This window comes from Prosopis cineraria, unplaced genomic scaffold, assembly GCF_029017545.1.
Source record: "Prosopis cineraria cultivar Desert tree isolate PC_DT_omini unplaced genomic scaffold, ASM2901754v1 PC9, whole genome shotgun sequence".
NCBI lineage: Eukaryota > Viridiplantae > Streptophyta > Magnoliopsida > Fabales > Fabaceae > Prosopis > Prosopis cineraria.
Genome location: NW_026555340.1, coordinates 25,645,438 through 25,659,416, shown reverse-complemented (window position 1 = coordinate 25,659,416; position 13,979 = coordinate 25,645,438). Strand labels below are relative to the sequence as shown.

The 13,979-nt window shown below is 35.7% G+C and overlaps 2 protein-coding genes across 4 annotated transcripts; both read left to right on the top strand.

Moving 5' to 3' along the window:
* The first annotated feature begins 3,932 nt into the window (after window positions 1-3,932).
* Window positions 3,933-7,564, top strand: LOC129321059 (leucine-rich repeat receptor-like protein kinase TDR). Of its 3 annotated transcripts, none has more exons than XM_054966788.1 (2): window positions 3,933-6,731; window positions 6,886-7,126. In XM_054966788.1, the coding sequence occupies exons 1-2, from the start codon at window positions 4,151-4,153 to the stop codon at window positions 6,990-6,992; spliced, it is 2,688 nt and encodes an 895-aa protein (XP_054822763.1). In that variant the 5' UTR covers window positions 3,933-4,150; the 3' UTR covers window positions 6,993-7,126. The 3 variants fall into 3 exon arrangements, with proteins under 3 accessions (XP_054822763.1, XP_054822762.1, XP_054822761.1); XM_054966787.1 differs by having other exon boundaries at window positions 3,946-6,731; window positions 6,983-7,564; XM_054966786.1 differs by having other exon boundaries at window positions 3,947-6,731; window positions 6,980-7,564.
* Window positions 7,565-8,557: 993 nt separating this feature from the next.
* LOC129320625 (DNA replication licensing factor MCM5) lies at window positions 8,558-13,866 on the top strand. Its single transcript, XM_054966156.1, has 18 exons — window positions 8,558-8,896; window positions 8,999-9,142; window positions 9,354-9,533; window positions 9,652-9,750; window positions 9,836-9,972; window positions 10,065-10,170; window positions 10,282-10,416; window positions 10,501-10,578; window positions 11,232-11,336; window positions 11,471-11,562; window positions 11,679-11,811; window positions 11,896-11,991; window positions 12,261-12,352; window positions 12,439-12,529; window positions 12,669-12,778; window positions 12,975-13,104; window positions 13,179-13,280; window positions 13,573-13,866. Exons 1-18 carry the CDS (start codon window positions 8,615-8,617, stop codon window positions 13,654-13,656), a joined length of 2,196 nt encoding a protein of 731 aa, XP_054822131.1. The 5' UTR covers window positions 8,558-8,614; the 3' UTR covers window positions 13,657-13,866.
* Window positions 13,867-13,979: the final 113 nt, after the last annotated feature.

The window sequence follows — 13,979 nt, the reverse complement described above, 5'->3', positions numbered from 1 at the left end:
TTAATTTTTAAATTACTTCAACACTTATCTGTGACGTTTTCAATATTTATCTTTCATGTTTTCCGACATTTATTTTTAATCTTTTCAATATTGTAAATATTAAAGATGAATATTGAAAAATGTAAAAATTAAGTAGCAAAGATATTAAAATGATTGGTAATAAAAATGTTGAATCTAAGTATTGAAAAAATCAAGCATAAGTACAAGCACTAAAAAAAAGTAGTGAAAAAAATCAAGTGAATTTTTTTCAATTGCAGCCAAGGACCTTGCCTTTTTAAAATTTTTAAAATTTATAATTTTTACAAAATGTTAACCTACGTAGCAAGTCAAAGAAATTCCTTTTCCTAGACTCATGCTGCATCAAACTTTGAATTAACGAGAAAAGATCTCCGTAAGTTTATTTTTTACAAAATGTTCAAACTTAATTCTATTTTCAAAAGATATTCAACTTTACACACTTGACCCAGTCAAAAACTCTAAACCGGCGGGATTTGTTGGGAAGAAGAAGAAAGAAATTTGAAGGCATTTGCACGCATAGCTCATATCATGAAACTAAATAAAAAAAATAATCTATCATTTTTTAAATTTTAAAAATAATATTTTTAATATTTAGTTAATATATAATGTACAAAATTATTATTTTAAAATTATAACACTTTGCTTCTTGCAAATACCATAATATGTTCAAAACATAAGAAATTAGGCGAACAAGAAAAATAAATGTGAGCTATAGTCACAACAAAAGAAATAAGTAATTCAAACTCGAGGATGGAATAAAGTAAAGAAGTGTGAGCAAGCCATAGTTACCACAGCGAGAGCCATCGACGGAATGGATCATGTCGATGAGAAAACAAAGCTACAAAATTTTTTACAGATTGATCTATTTTGAATAAATAATTATGTGCTTTTTGTGTTATCGGTATGCATTATTACATTATTGATACACACTCATATATAATGGTGATAAATAAATTTATATCCGATTGTCTAGTTATATTGATATGTAAAATATATTATTGTAAATTAGAAACATGAAAACAACATAATATCAAACTAGATTTGTAAAAAAATCTAGGCACCTTAGTTTATAACAAGAAATTAAATACCTAAAATAAAAAATCACGACCAATTAGAGTATAATGTGTGTTTTTTATTAGTAATTCAAACAAATTTTATTATCAATGACAACAAACAATAGATTATGAACAAATTATGTATTGATCTAGTGAAGATATTATCTAGATAAATGAAGATGATAAAAATTTGATGATAGACAATATCTTTCAACTTTCAGAAAACAAAATATAGGACATTTTCAATTTAGATATTGAACTATGCAATGTAGAATGTGAAATCTGATAATGGAGTTTAGTCTTCGACATCAAATCTCAACTTCGTAATATACCCCAAAAAAATAGAGAAGGAGGGAGAAGAGAAGTATTGGCATATAAGACTTCCCTCATATGTGATGAAAAAACGATTGTAAACACACAATTCAATCAGTTACAGATTAGTTACACGAGATATATTGTATTTTAATAACAAATTTATTTTGAGAATAAAAAAATCACATCTAATTAATATTATGAATAAATCTCATACTTTAAAGTATTCAAAGATATCATTTATACTTTATGAAAACTGTAATTTTTTTAGGCCATTTAGTTAATTTGGAGGGCAATTTAATAGAGGATCTTTATTAGACAAAATAGAGGTAAATCCTATAGAATCTAAGGAGTGGATTTTTTTTTTGGACCAAAATCTAAGGAGTGGATTGAACGTGACAAACATGGGGATTAATTTCCTCTTGCGTATTTCCCTTTTCATTAAAAAAGTTATTTTTAAAAAATTGTTTTATACACGTTACAGTTCCTGGTACATATTAGATCAATTAAAAAAAAAAAAAGATCGATTCAAATTATAGATGACTTTTATAAAACGGTATAATCGCTCTAAAGTCCTATACAAGAAATTTAAATATAAAAATATTATAAAATGATGAAATTACTTTGAAGTCCCATGTTTTTTATGAATTTGTTATATTGAAATTGTTAATTACAGTTATATAGTTGTTAACGGGATTAATCAGTTGACAACTAAACATTAATGATTAACAAATGACATGGAATTTCAAAATAATTTTATAATTTCATAGAATTTTTCTGCATTTAAATTATCCGTAGGACTTTATAGTGATTTTTCCTTTTAAATTTCGGATGAAATCAAGAGGTTTCTTGCTAGTTTAAAGACAGATGAAGCAATTTCACCAAAAAAAAAAACAAAGAGGAGTGATGAAGCTGCAATGTACATCAGTCACGGGATCACTGTGAAAGTTGCAGAAAGCAACTGATTAAAACGGACATTTCAATTCAGTATTTAAAGTTCTCGTCGTTTTGGTGACACTTATCTTCTCATGGAAACATGACAATTCTTTATGTTCATTCTCTTTCTCACTTGTTTCATGTACCCTCCATAATCATGAGAGACTCGCTCACAAAGATTCAGACTCCGAGCATGCCTCTGCATTCTTACTTGCTATTGCACGTGCTATCATCATGCCTCTTTTAACTTTACAACCCGCATATATCAACTCATCTTGAACTTCTGAACTGAGTCCAAAACACTGTTAAACAAGACATCATTAAGTTAAACGTAAGATCGCGAGAGTTGCTAGTGTCTCATCTTGTATATAAGTGGGATGAGTAACCCTACTCTAAAAGAGTCTGTAGTTAGCCGTATTTGGAACTGCCAACAATTGAATCTGACTAATAGATGGGTATCTAAGTGGTTTGAAAAACTTAATTTCAAAAGTTAGCCATTGAATTGGAAGAACCAATTTATTTAAATATCCCATTGAGTATCCTATATTATTCAACGTGGAATTTGACATCCCATACTATTCTTAGGTATCATATGCACTCTTGAGAATTAGCTGCATGTTAAAACTGTCTGATTTTCTGTTAAAATTTTGTGACAGGATTGCTATTCAAATTTAGCCGAAAGTGTTGCTAAAGCCATCAAAACGTTAATATTTTTTCACATATATAAAGGAGACAAAGGCAGTTCCAATCACAATTTAAAGAGGGAAAAAAAGGAAACTCTTCTTTTTTATCACAGTTTCACAAAGCAATATTGTCTTTATATGTTCCCTTGCAACTACCTGCTCCGGTCATTTCAATTGCCAAAGCTTGGTCTCTGTATTTGTCTAAATGTACTTGGTTTTATTCTTCTGGGTCATCTTTTTCGTCAAGTCACCAAAAAACCTTTCTGTTATACCTGTTATTGTAAATCAATGTATATGGAACTTCTATTCATCTTACACACTTAAGCCACTGTCATGTGCTATAACATTCCCTCCATATGCTTTTTGTCCTCATTAATAGTACACCATAATTATTGAACTGCAAAACGAACTATAGCTTTGAAAATAGTAGTTTCCTCAAGCATGATTACAGGGAATAACTAACAATTGATGATTTATCAATTAAGGAATATTTTTTTTTTCTGGAACTGATATTTAAACTCAGAAGCAGATGGAATTTTAGAGTGAAATAAAATTGCAAGTCTATGATATCCCCATGTCTTTATCATCAAGATTTACCACCCATATCCCTCGAAGTTTGAGACATTTTGATTTGGTTGACGATGCTTTTTTGAGTCCAAGAAGAGACCAAGCTACAGACCTATAAATGATCTTTACATATACAAGGGCATGGATAAGGACGAATTTTGATGCATGTTCCACGGAAGGTTTCATTAAACATTATTTAAATGAGCCATGCAAGAATTCCCACTTATTGGATTCTTTCTTTCAAGCAAAAAAGTTAGGAAAAGGTGATTTTAGATTTGAAGGCTTTATTCTCTAATGGCAAACACCATCCAAATAAACAAACCCTCAAGGGTCCCTCCAATAACATTCTTGTATCAACTATTCAGTAATAGTCATTCTCTTCTTTTCACTCCAAAGTGCTCACTCATTCAATCTCTTTCTTCTCTATTCCCCATGCATTCCCTCATCCAGCAATAAAACAACCAAATATACAGATTATTATTATTAATTTTTTTTTTCCACACTGAGATACCATTTCCCTTTGCTAGAGTCCTTCCAGTGTCCCTCCCTTTCTCTTTCGCTGGGGTTCTTCAAGTCCCAATGGAGATTTTTAGATGTTTTTACTTCAATATCCTTCTTCTTGCCACTTTTTCCATTTTCTTCTTGGCAGTTTCAGCAACGGACCCTTATTCAGAGGCGCTTCTTAGTCTGAAATCTGAACTTGTGGATGAAGAAGACAGTTTACGTGACTGGGTGGTCGTGACTTCTGGAGGAAACTCAACTGGGAAATCCAATGCTTATTGTTCTTGGTCTGGAATCAAGTGTGGTAACAACTCAAAAACTGTAACCTTGATAGACTTATCCATGAAGAAACTGGGAGGTGCAATGTCAGGGAAGCAATTCAGTGTGTTCACAGAGCTTGAATATCTCAATCTCAGCCACAATTTCTTCTCTGGGCAACTTCCTGTGGAAATTTTCAACCTCACCATTCTAAGAAGCTTGGATATAAGCAGAAACAACTTTTCTGGTCACTTTCCAGGTGGGATTTCCAGACTTAAAAACTTGCTTGTACTTGACGCCTTTAGCAACAGCTTTTCCGGGCCATTGCCTGCTGAACTTTCTGAACTTGAAAATCTCAAGGTCCTTAATCTTGCTGGGAGTTACTTCAAAGGACCAATCCCATCTGAATATGGTTCCTTTAGAAGCCTTGAGTTTCTTCATCTTGCAGGAAATCTTCTCTCCGGGAATCTACCTCCAGAATTGGGTAATCTCAAAACAGTAACCCACATGGAAATCGGCTACAATTCCTACCAGGGTTTCATTCCATTTGAGTTAGGTAACATGAGTGAACTAAGGTATCTAGATATTGCTGGTGCAAATCTATCTGGCCCAATACCAAAGCAACTCTCCAACCTCACCAATTTGAAGTCACTTTATCTGTTCAGAAACCAGCTCGTGGGAACAATTCCAAGCGAGTTTAGCAAGATCAAGTCACTCACAGATTTAGATCTTTCTGACAATCTCATTTCTGGGCCCATTCCTGAAAGCTTCTCAAAGTTGGAGAGCCTGAGCCTGCTCAGCCTCATGTACAATGACATGAATGGAACTGTCCCTGAAGGCATTGCACAACTTCCAAACTTGGAAACTCTTCTTATTTGGAGCAATGACTTCTCTGGGTTACTTCCACAGAGCTTGGGCAAGAACTCAAATCTCATGTGGGTGGATGTTTCCACAAACAATTTTGTAGGCAGTATACCACCAGACATTTGTAACAGAGGAGTGCTACATAAGCTGATCCTGTTTTCAAACAGATTCTCCGGCAGCCTCTCACCATCTCTCTCGAATTGTTCTTCACTTGTTCGTCTTCGCCTGGAAGATAACTTGTTCACAGGGCATATCCCTTTGAAATTCAGACATCTTCCTGATATATCATATGTTGACATATCCAGGAATAAATTTCTTGGTGGAATCCCCTCAGATATTTCCCAAGCTATCAAGCTTACTTATTTCAATGTTTCCAATAATCCACTATTAGGAGGCACCATCCCTGCACAAACATGGTCTTTACCACTTCTGCAAAATTTTTCAGCCTCTTCCTGTCGTATTTCAGGAAATCTTCCCCAATTTGAGTCCTGCAAATCAGTCTCTAGCATTGAACTTGATAGGAACAACTTGTCTGGAGTGATCCCATTTACTGTCTCAAATTGCCAAAATCTTGAGAGTATAAAATTATCCAGTAATAATTTATCTGGTCCTATACCTGAGCAGCTTGCAAGCATTCCCGTTCTTGGTGTTGTAGACCTATCACACAATAACCTCAACGGCCCTATACCTGCAAAGTTCAGTGCTTCTTCAAGTTTACAACTTCTTAACGTGTCTTTCAACTACATCTCCGGTTCGATTCCCAAAGGAAACTTGTTCAGATTCATGGATAACAGTGCATTTGTTGGGAATCCAGAGCTATGTGGGGCACCTCTACAGCCATGTTCGGGTTCAGTTGGAATATTGGGAAGTAAAGGCACATGGAAGCTTACAAGTATAGTGCTACTGTGTGCTGGATTGCTTATATTCCTTGTTGCAGCATTATCTTTTGGAATAGTTTATTTCAGGCGAGGAGTTAAAAGCCAATGGAAGATGATCTCATTTATTGGGCTCCCTCAGTTCACAGCAAATGATGTTTTGACAAGCTTCAATACCACAGAATCAAGAGAAGGAGTGGCAAAAACACCATCACCGTCAGTTTCAAAAGCTGTTCTGCCAACTGGAATAACAGTTTTGGTGAAGAGGATTGAGTGGGAAAAGAGCAACATTAAGGTGGTATCAGAGTTTATAATGCAACTAGGAAATGCAAGGCACAAGAATTTGATCAGATTACTTGGGTTTTGTTACAACCAGAATCTAGCTTATATTCTATATGACTACTTACCCAATGGAAACTTGGCAGAGAAAATTGGGATGAAAAGGGATTGGGCAGCTAAATTCAGAATTGTGATTGGCATTGCCAAGGGACTTTGCTTTCTTCACCATGACTGTTACCCAGCCATGCCCCATGGAGACTTGAAATCTAGCAATGTAGTGTTTGATGAAAATATGGAACCCCACTTGGCAGAATTTGGCCTCAAACATGTGCTGAAGTTGAGCAAAGGTTCATCTCTTGCCACAACTTCTAGCTGGGAACCAGGTATGAAAAATAAGATATTTTTAATTTCTTTTAGTATTTTAGTGATCTGGTGTACTAATTTAAAGTTCACACAAAACTTAAGGGATTCATAAGAAAATTTATACAATCATGAAATACATGACACTTTGTCTTAAACACTATCAATTTCTTTCAGTTAGACAATTACTCAAACATTTGCCAATCATTCTTACAACATGCTATGGAGAGAAAGTAGGCGTAAATAGTGATCATGGTCTATTCTTTAACAGCAGAATACAATGAAGCCATGAAAGATGAATTCTACGCTGATGTCTACAAATTTGGAGAGATGATTCTGGAGATTTTAACTAATGGAAGGCTGACAAATGCAGCAGCTAGCATACACGGCAAACCAAAAGATGTTCTTTTGGGAGAAATTTACGATGAAAATGAAGTGGGTTCTGCCACTTCACCGCAAGAGATAAAACTGGTTCTTGAAGTGGCTTTACTTTGCACCAGAAGCAAGCCATCTGATCGCCCATCCATGGAAGAGGCCTTGACGCTTTTGTCAGGGTCAAAGCCTCCAGAAGATCGCAAATATTAATATACATATATTCTTAAGCAGATTTGGTAGATACAGAAGCCAATGAGAAATCGACATTCAATGGAATTCATCTCTCATATGCCTAAATGTCCCTTCATCATTGGTTGGATAGCCCAAGTCTACTTTTAAATTTCTCTTCTATATATATTCGTTTTGAAACATATCAAGTGCTTAGTAAGAAGTTTGAATGTGTGTAATCAAATGAGTTTGTAAGTTGTATAATAGATATCATAATTACCTTTGTGTATCGTATGTTCATTGTGTGTTTGAAGGAGATCTTCTTGCTGTTGCTAACTTGTCATTTATATTGATGTTTATCCACGAAAGAAAGAAAAGAAAGAAAGAAATCTTACTACACCAATTTTAAGAAATTTTAAGCATTAGTTTGGATCTGTCAAAAGATTTAACTTTTGTTTTCAAATATTTGTATTATATTAAGATTTGATTTGTGTGTGCGTGTGTGAGTGTATCCCATGTTTTGTGGTGTTCTTACTAACTTTACTACTACTTCTTTTCTTTTGTTTTTTTTTAAACAAGATCATAAATAAAATCCTCACAATAAAATTAAATTATATCAAAACTCCAAAAATTTAAGATTTGTATGAAAAAATATTTTTTGAGAAATGACAACCTTTTAAATGACTTAAATTTCTTGAAATATTAGTCTTATAGTTACTGACCACAAGATACCTTGGGTAATTAAAAAAAAATTATACTTCCAGGGGATAAATTTTGTAAAATCTTGTTATGAAAACTCTGACTATCAATATAATCCTGTTTCTTTGACTAAAAGAAAATCTGACAATCAATATGATAAGTGAGCCCATCTATATATCTATCATTATTTAATTAAAAATATAGTACTAAGAATAAAAGGCACGTAGAGAATTTTTTTTGTCATAAAAATTGTACATTTTTTCTTCTTATAATCTATTATTATTCAGCATTTTCATATCTTGGCCAAAATTTTTTTTTATATCCTTCTTTATTTTTGTCTCTGAACTTAAAATGTTCAGATATAAAATATAAAAACCATGCCTCCTTGAACATTCATCATTTTTCCGACTTTCTGCGTGTAAATGCACGAATCCGGTCTAGGCCGAAAACGTCGGCCGAGCCGGAAACCCCAAAAAAAAAAAAAAAAAAACACGACCATGTCACGTGATCTGCCATCGGCATCGCATCCGCAAGTTCCCGCCAGAAACTTCCCGCCAAAACGACCCCCATTCATACCTCACCCTCCAAATTCCCAATCTCAAGCATCTGAACCCTTGTTTCAGGGAGAGAGTGAGAGACGGAGAGAGCGCACGGAAGATAGAAAATGTCGGGCTGGGATGAGGGAGCTGTCTACTATAGCGACCAAGCTCACTCATGGGACGATCGCGGTGGAGACGCTCCCACGGCAGCCGCCGACAACCACACTATCCTCCAGAAATTAAAGGAGTTCATCCGAAACTTCGAGACCGACAAGAATGTGTTCCCTTACAGAGAAAGCCTTGTCCATAATCCCAAGTTTCTGGTCGTCGACTTGGAAGATCTTGACGCCTTCGATTCTGACCTGCCTGCCAAACTCCGCTCCAACCCGGCTGATTACCTTCCACTGGTAGTTTATATGAAACTCTTCTTAATTTTGGAAGAAACGGGATCACTAACTATCCAATGAATTTTCCTTAGTTTGATTTTTTTTTTTGGTCTCTTGGTGTAGTTTGAGATGGCGGCTGCTCAAGTTTTGGTGAGTTTGAAGACGAAAGTGGCCGGGGATACTGGGGTTATGGAAGACCCAGTGACTGGGGATGTGCAGATTTTGCTCACTTCCAAGGAGGATCCGGTGTCAATGAGATCCCTCGGGGTTAGTGGCTTTGATTTTTTTTGTTTTGGGTTAACTGGATTCCTTGTATTGGAAATGACATGTCATGTCTATGCTTTTGACGCTTTTGGTTGGAAATGTGTTATTTTTCTTTTGCCCTGAAACTTGTAGATGATGGCATGTGTGCTTAACGGTCATCGGGTTCTGTTGGGTTAATCTGACATTCAAGTGCGTAAATGATCGTTTTCCGTAGGCTCAATATATATCAAAGCTGGTTAAGATAGCGGGGATTACGATTGCTGCATCAAGGACTAAAGCGAAGGCAACTTATGTCACCTTAATATGTAAGAATTGCAAAAAGGGGAAGCACGTTCCATGTCGGCCAGGACTTGGCGGCGCTATTGTCCCTCGTTCATGTGATCATATTCCTCAGGTTTATTTCATAATTCATATACACTGTTGGAATTTCGTCGATTTCTTTCTTTTCCTCTTCCCATTTTATCCTTCACATTTTCTCTTGATATTTATTATAAGATACTTACTGTATGTAGCCAGGAGAAGAACCATGTCCACTTGATCCATGGCTTGTGGTTCCTGATAAGAGCAAGTATGTTGACCAGCAAACCTTAAAACTACAAGAAAATCCCGAGGTAAATTATATGAATTTGAGCATCAAAAGATTTGTTTCTTAACAAAATGATAACATATTGATGCATTTTATCATGGTTATTGAAGGATGTTCCGACTGGGGAGCTTCCCAGAAACATGCTTCTCTCTGTTGATCGTCATCTTGTTCAAACAGTGGTACCTGGCTCAAGATTGACAATCATGGGAATCTATAGTATCTATCAAGCTTCCAATTTTTCTGCAGCGTGAGGCTAATTTTCCACCTGTTTATGATCCTATAATTTCTTCCTTCTTCCATAATTAAAGCCTGAGAATTGTTGAGATGGTCTCCTTGCAGCCAAAAAGGAGCTGTCGCAGTTAGACAGCCTTACATTAGGGTTGTTGGAATGGAACAAGCAAATGAGGCCAACTCTCGAGGTCCAGCTGCATTCACACAAGAAGAGGTTGGCTTTGAAACAATAGCTGCATCTTCATTGATTTATACCTTGGTGATTGTCTTTGTGAATTTTGCTATTTTAAATGATGCTGATACTATTAACGAAGTTGTTTTGCAGATAGAAGAATTCAAAAAATTTGCTGCTGAACCTGATGCCTACAAAAATATATGTGCCAAGATTGCTCCCTCCATATTTGGTCATGATGATGTCAAAAAGGCTGTGGCTTGTCTTCTCTTTGGAGGGTCCAGAAAGGTATAACCATTGCTTGTTTTACCTTTAGTCATCTCGGTTCCATCCATGGTTCCCTGTTAGTTGATATTGTTTCTTTTCATGCAGAACTTGCCTGATGGAGTGAAGTTAAGAGGTGATATCAACGTATTGCTTCTTGGGGATCCATCAACCGCAAAGTCTCAGGTTAGTGTTTTATGCTATTTCATGATGACTGGCTTGAACCTGATGGTTAGGATTAGGAATTAAGATTGAAGTCAGATGGGGGAGACAGCACATTTCATTTAGTGGAAGTTTTAACAGAAAAACAGATGATATCCTACTGTCCCTTGATTGAATGTTTAATGGTCTTGAACGGGTCTTTCAACGTTCAATGGTAAAATGTTTAGTATTATCTTTGGTATGTTAACTGCTGTAGAAAAAAAAATACAGGTAAAAGGGTTAAAAAAGGAAATGAAAAGCCTAAAGAATCCAAACCACCCAATTTATAACTTTGTGAAAGTTGGGGTGTAGGGTAGGACGGTTTGGAAACCATCCTAATTCACCCCAATCCCATTAGCCTTTGAAACATCTAATGAATACTCATCATCTCATCCCACCCCACTCCATCTCAAGCCTTCCTCCCAATGAGGCCTTGAGTATGCCTCTGACGTTCTAGCTACTTTTGTATCAGACGTTTAAGAATTCATTGGTGCATGGTTTAGGGTTAAATTTAACTAGCTTAACTTGGAATGCTACTTTTTTTAACCTATTTTTGCAATAAGCTAGAATTCTTAATCTAGTGTTTACATTATAACACTACAAAAGAGGTCCTGATATAAGACAATTGCCTCATACAGTTTCTGAAGTTTGTTGAAAAGACTGCTCCTGTTGCTGTTTATACTTCAGGGAAAGGGTCATCAGCTGCAGGTCTCACAGCTTCTGTAATTCGAGATAGCAGCTCTGTACGTTCTTCATTCTTCATAGGATAGTGTTTTTTTAACATTTGCTTCAGGTTATTGTTAGACGTTTTTCTTGGCTAGTTTGTTGAAGATTTCTTGGATTGACTAGTCTCTGATTCTTGTTCTGTGCAATTCAGCGAGAGTTCTATCTTGAAGGAGGGGCCATGGTCTTGGCAGATGGAGGTGTTGTTTGCATTGATGAATTTGACAAGATGCGACCAGAGGATAGGTATGCCAGGTTTTTGCTGTCTTTTTCGCCACAATTGTATGCTAGGTTACGTTTTGACTCATGCTGCAATTGATCATGCTGGTAAATAGCATTTCTATATAATTTATGTAATGTAGGGTTGCCATTCATGAAGCTATGGAACAGCAAACTATATCCATAGCAAAAGCAGGAATAACGACTGTTCTTAACTCTAGAACTTCTGTGCTTGCTGCTGCCAACCCTCCATCAGGACGTTATGATGATCTTAAGGTCTATTGCCATATATCTTTGTCAGTTTTTAGAAGGCATAACTTTGAGTCTAGAGGCTAACAAATTTCTTAAATATTCTTCCAGACTGCACAGGATAACATTGATCTGCAAACAACCATTCTTTCTAGGTTTGATTTAATCTTCATTGTGAAAGACATCAGAATGTATAGTCAAGACAAGGTAACTTTGACTATTGTGGTTTGAATGTTTTGGTCGCTATCACTGTATGCATCTTTATCCCTGAAGGAATGTGATCAAGTTTGTTTGTGCTTTGTTTTTCATCCGTCCTTCAATATGACCAATCTATCTTTTGAGCAATGCTGGACTTTTCTGCATGTTATAACAGAGGACTAATTTTCATTACTATTCAAAAGCTTGGATTACTTGTTTCATGACTCGTCATTCATTTATCCTGTAGCCAGTGGTTGACTGATGTATCTGTTTTACAGGTCATAGCTAGTCATATCATTAAGGTTCACGCATCAGCTAATGCAACTACTGGTGAGAGTAGGGTTTCTAAAGAAGAGAACTGGCTCAAGAGGTTTGTTGTGTACTTGCGTTCGTAAACTTGTTCCAATATTCTTCATGACTTTCTGAGGGATGACTTCTTAGCTGTTAAAATTATAGGTATTTGCAATATTGCCGAGCTGAATGTCACCCTCGCCTGTCAGAATCTGCAGCGACATTACTGCAGAACAATTATGTCAAAATCAGACAGGTTAGCTACTTGTCTCCTTTTTCTTTTGGGCATAACTGTAAGAAGTTGGTTAAGCTACTGTGGCTCCTGTTATTGATCAGACGTGAGGGCTCTCCGCATTTTAAAATAGAATGAGAATTACTTTTATTTTTCTTAATAGGATATGAGGAGGCAGGCAAATGAAACTGGGGAAGCTGCTGCAATACCAATCACTGTAAGGCAGCTGGAAGCTATTGTTAGACTGAGTGAGGCTCTTGCAAAAATGAAGCTGTAAGTACTATTGTCATTCCAAGTTAGATTTGATGCGTGTGTCCAGAATTCTCAACTCGCTTTGATTTATTGTTGTTGAAAATGTTTTCTTAATCGTCCTTTGTTCTGTGCCCTTTTAAAGTGGTTTTTGTTTATCCTATTTTCGTCCATGCATCTTTTTAACAATTTGTAATTTGATCATGAACTTCAATATCAGGTCTCATATTGCCACTGAGGAGAATGTGCAAGAGGCAATAAGGCTTTTCACCGTTTCTACAATGGATGCAGCTAAGTCTGGAATAGCCCAACAAGTAAATCTTACGCCGGATATGGCAAATGAAATAAAGGTTTGTCTTGTGATGCAACAATCTTATTATTTATCTATTAGCTTCACTTATTAAATTGTTCTCATCGTGAGCAGCAAGCCGAAACCCAGATAAAGAGAAGAATTGGAATTGGAAACCATTTATCAGAAAGAAGGTTGATTGATGATCTCGTTAGAATGGGGTTGAATGACTCTATTGTAAGTTTGCTGGTGCCTCTTTCGTTAGCAATCTTCACTATAAGCACTCACCATTGAAGTATTTTACACAATACAGTTTCATTTTCCAAAGTGATGGTGCTTTTTAGGTGGCGGACCAAATTCAAATTACATCTGCAAACATCATCTCTGTTGGAGTCTTTGCATTTCTTGATTCAAGTGTTTATGATATTACATACTATAATGATTTTATTTGACTCCCTAATTTTTTGAGCAAGTTGCAACTTATTATCAATGTTGTTGGTCATTGACATGGTGAATTTGCATTTGACAGGTGAGGAGAGCTCTAATAATTATGCACCAGAGAGACGAAATAGAATACAAGAGAGAAAGGCGTGTTATATTCAGGAAAGCATAATTTGTGAATTTTCCTTTGGAATGTTTTTGACAAGTGACTTTATATTTATGTAATAGTTTGTGATTATAGATATATCATTAATTTTTTTTAAATGAGCGTGGACGCTAATTTCAATCAACCGTATTCAATCCTGTGCATTGTAACAACCACGTTCATGTTCTGATTATGTTTATACGCTTGATCCAAGTTAACAGGTAGGCAGATTTGCAACTTGTGGTGTATCTACTAATCCATGCTTTTAAGATGTCTTCTGGGCCAAAAATAAAAAGATGAGGTTATATGAGCATGATGCACGATTTTTTTTTAAATATACTTTTAATCTT

Bases quoted from the DNA above. Each gene is read 5' to 3' on its own strand.
- LOC129320625 (XM_054966156.1), top strand. From the start codon at position 8,615: ATGTCGGGCTGGGATGAGGGAGCTGTCTACTATAGCGACCAAGCTCAC. The intron at 9,751-9,835 runs GTAAATTATATG...TGGTTATTGAAG, and splicing joins AACTACAAGAAAATCCCGAG to GATGTTCCGACTGGGGAGCT. The intron at 9,973-10,064 runs GTGAGGCTAATT...GTCTCCTTGCAG, and splicing joins GCTTCCAATTTTTCTGCAGC to CCAAAAAGGAGCTGTCGCAG.
- LOC129321059 (XM_054966786.1), top strand. From the start codon at position 4,151: ATGGAGATTTTTAGATGTTTTTACTTCAATATCCTTCTTCTTGCCACT. The intron at 6,732-6,979 runs GTATGAAAAATA...ATTCTTTAACAG, and splicing joins AACTTCTAGCTGGGAACCAG to CAGAATACAATGAAGCCATG.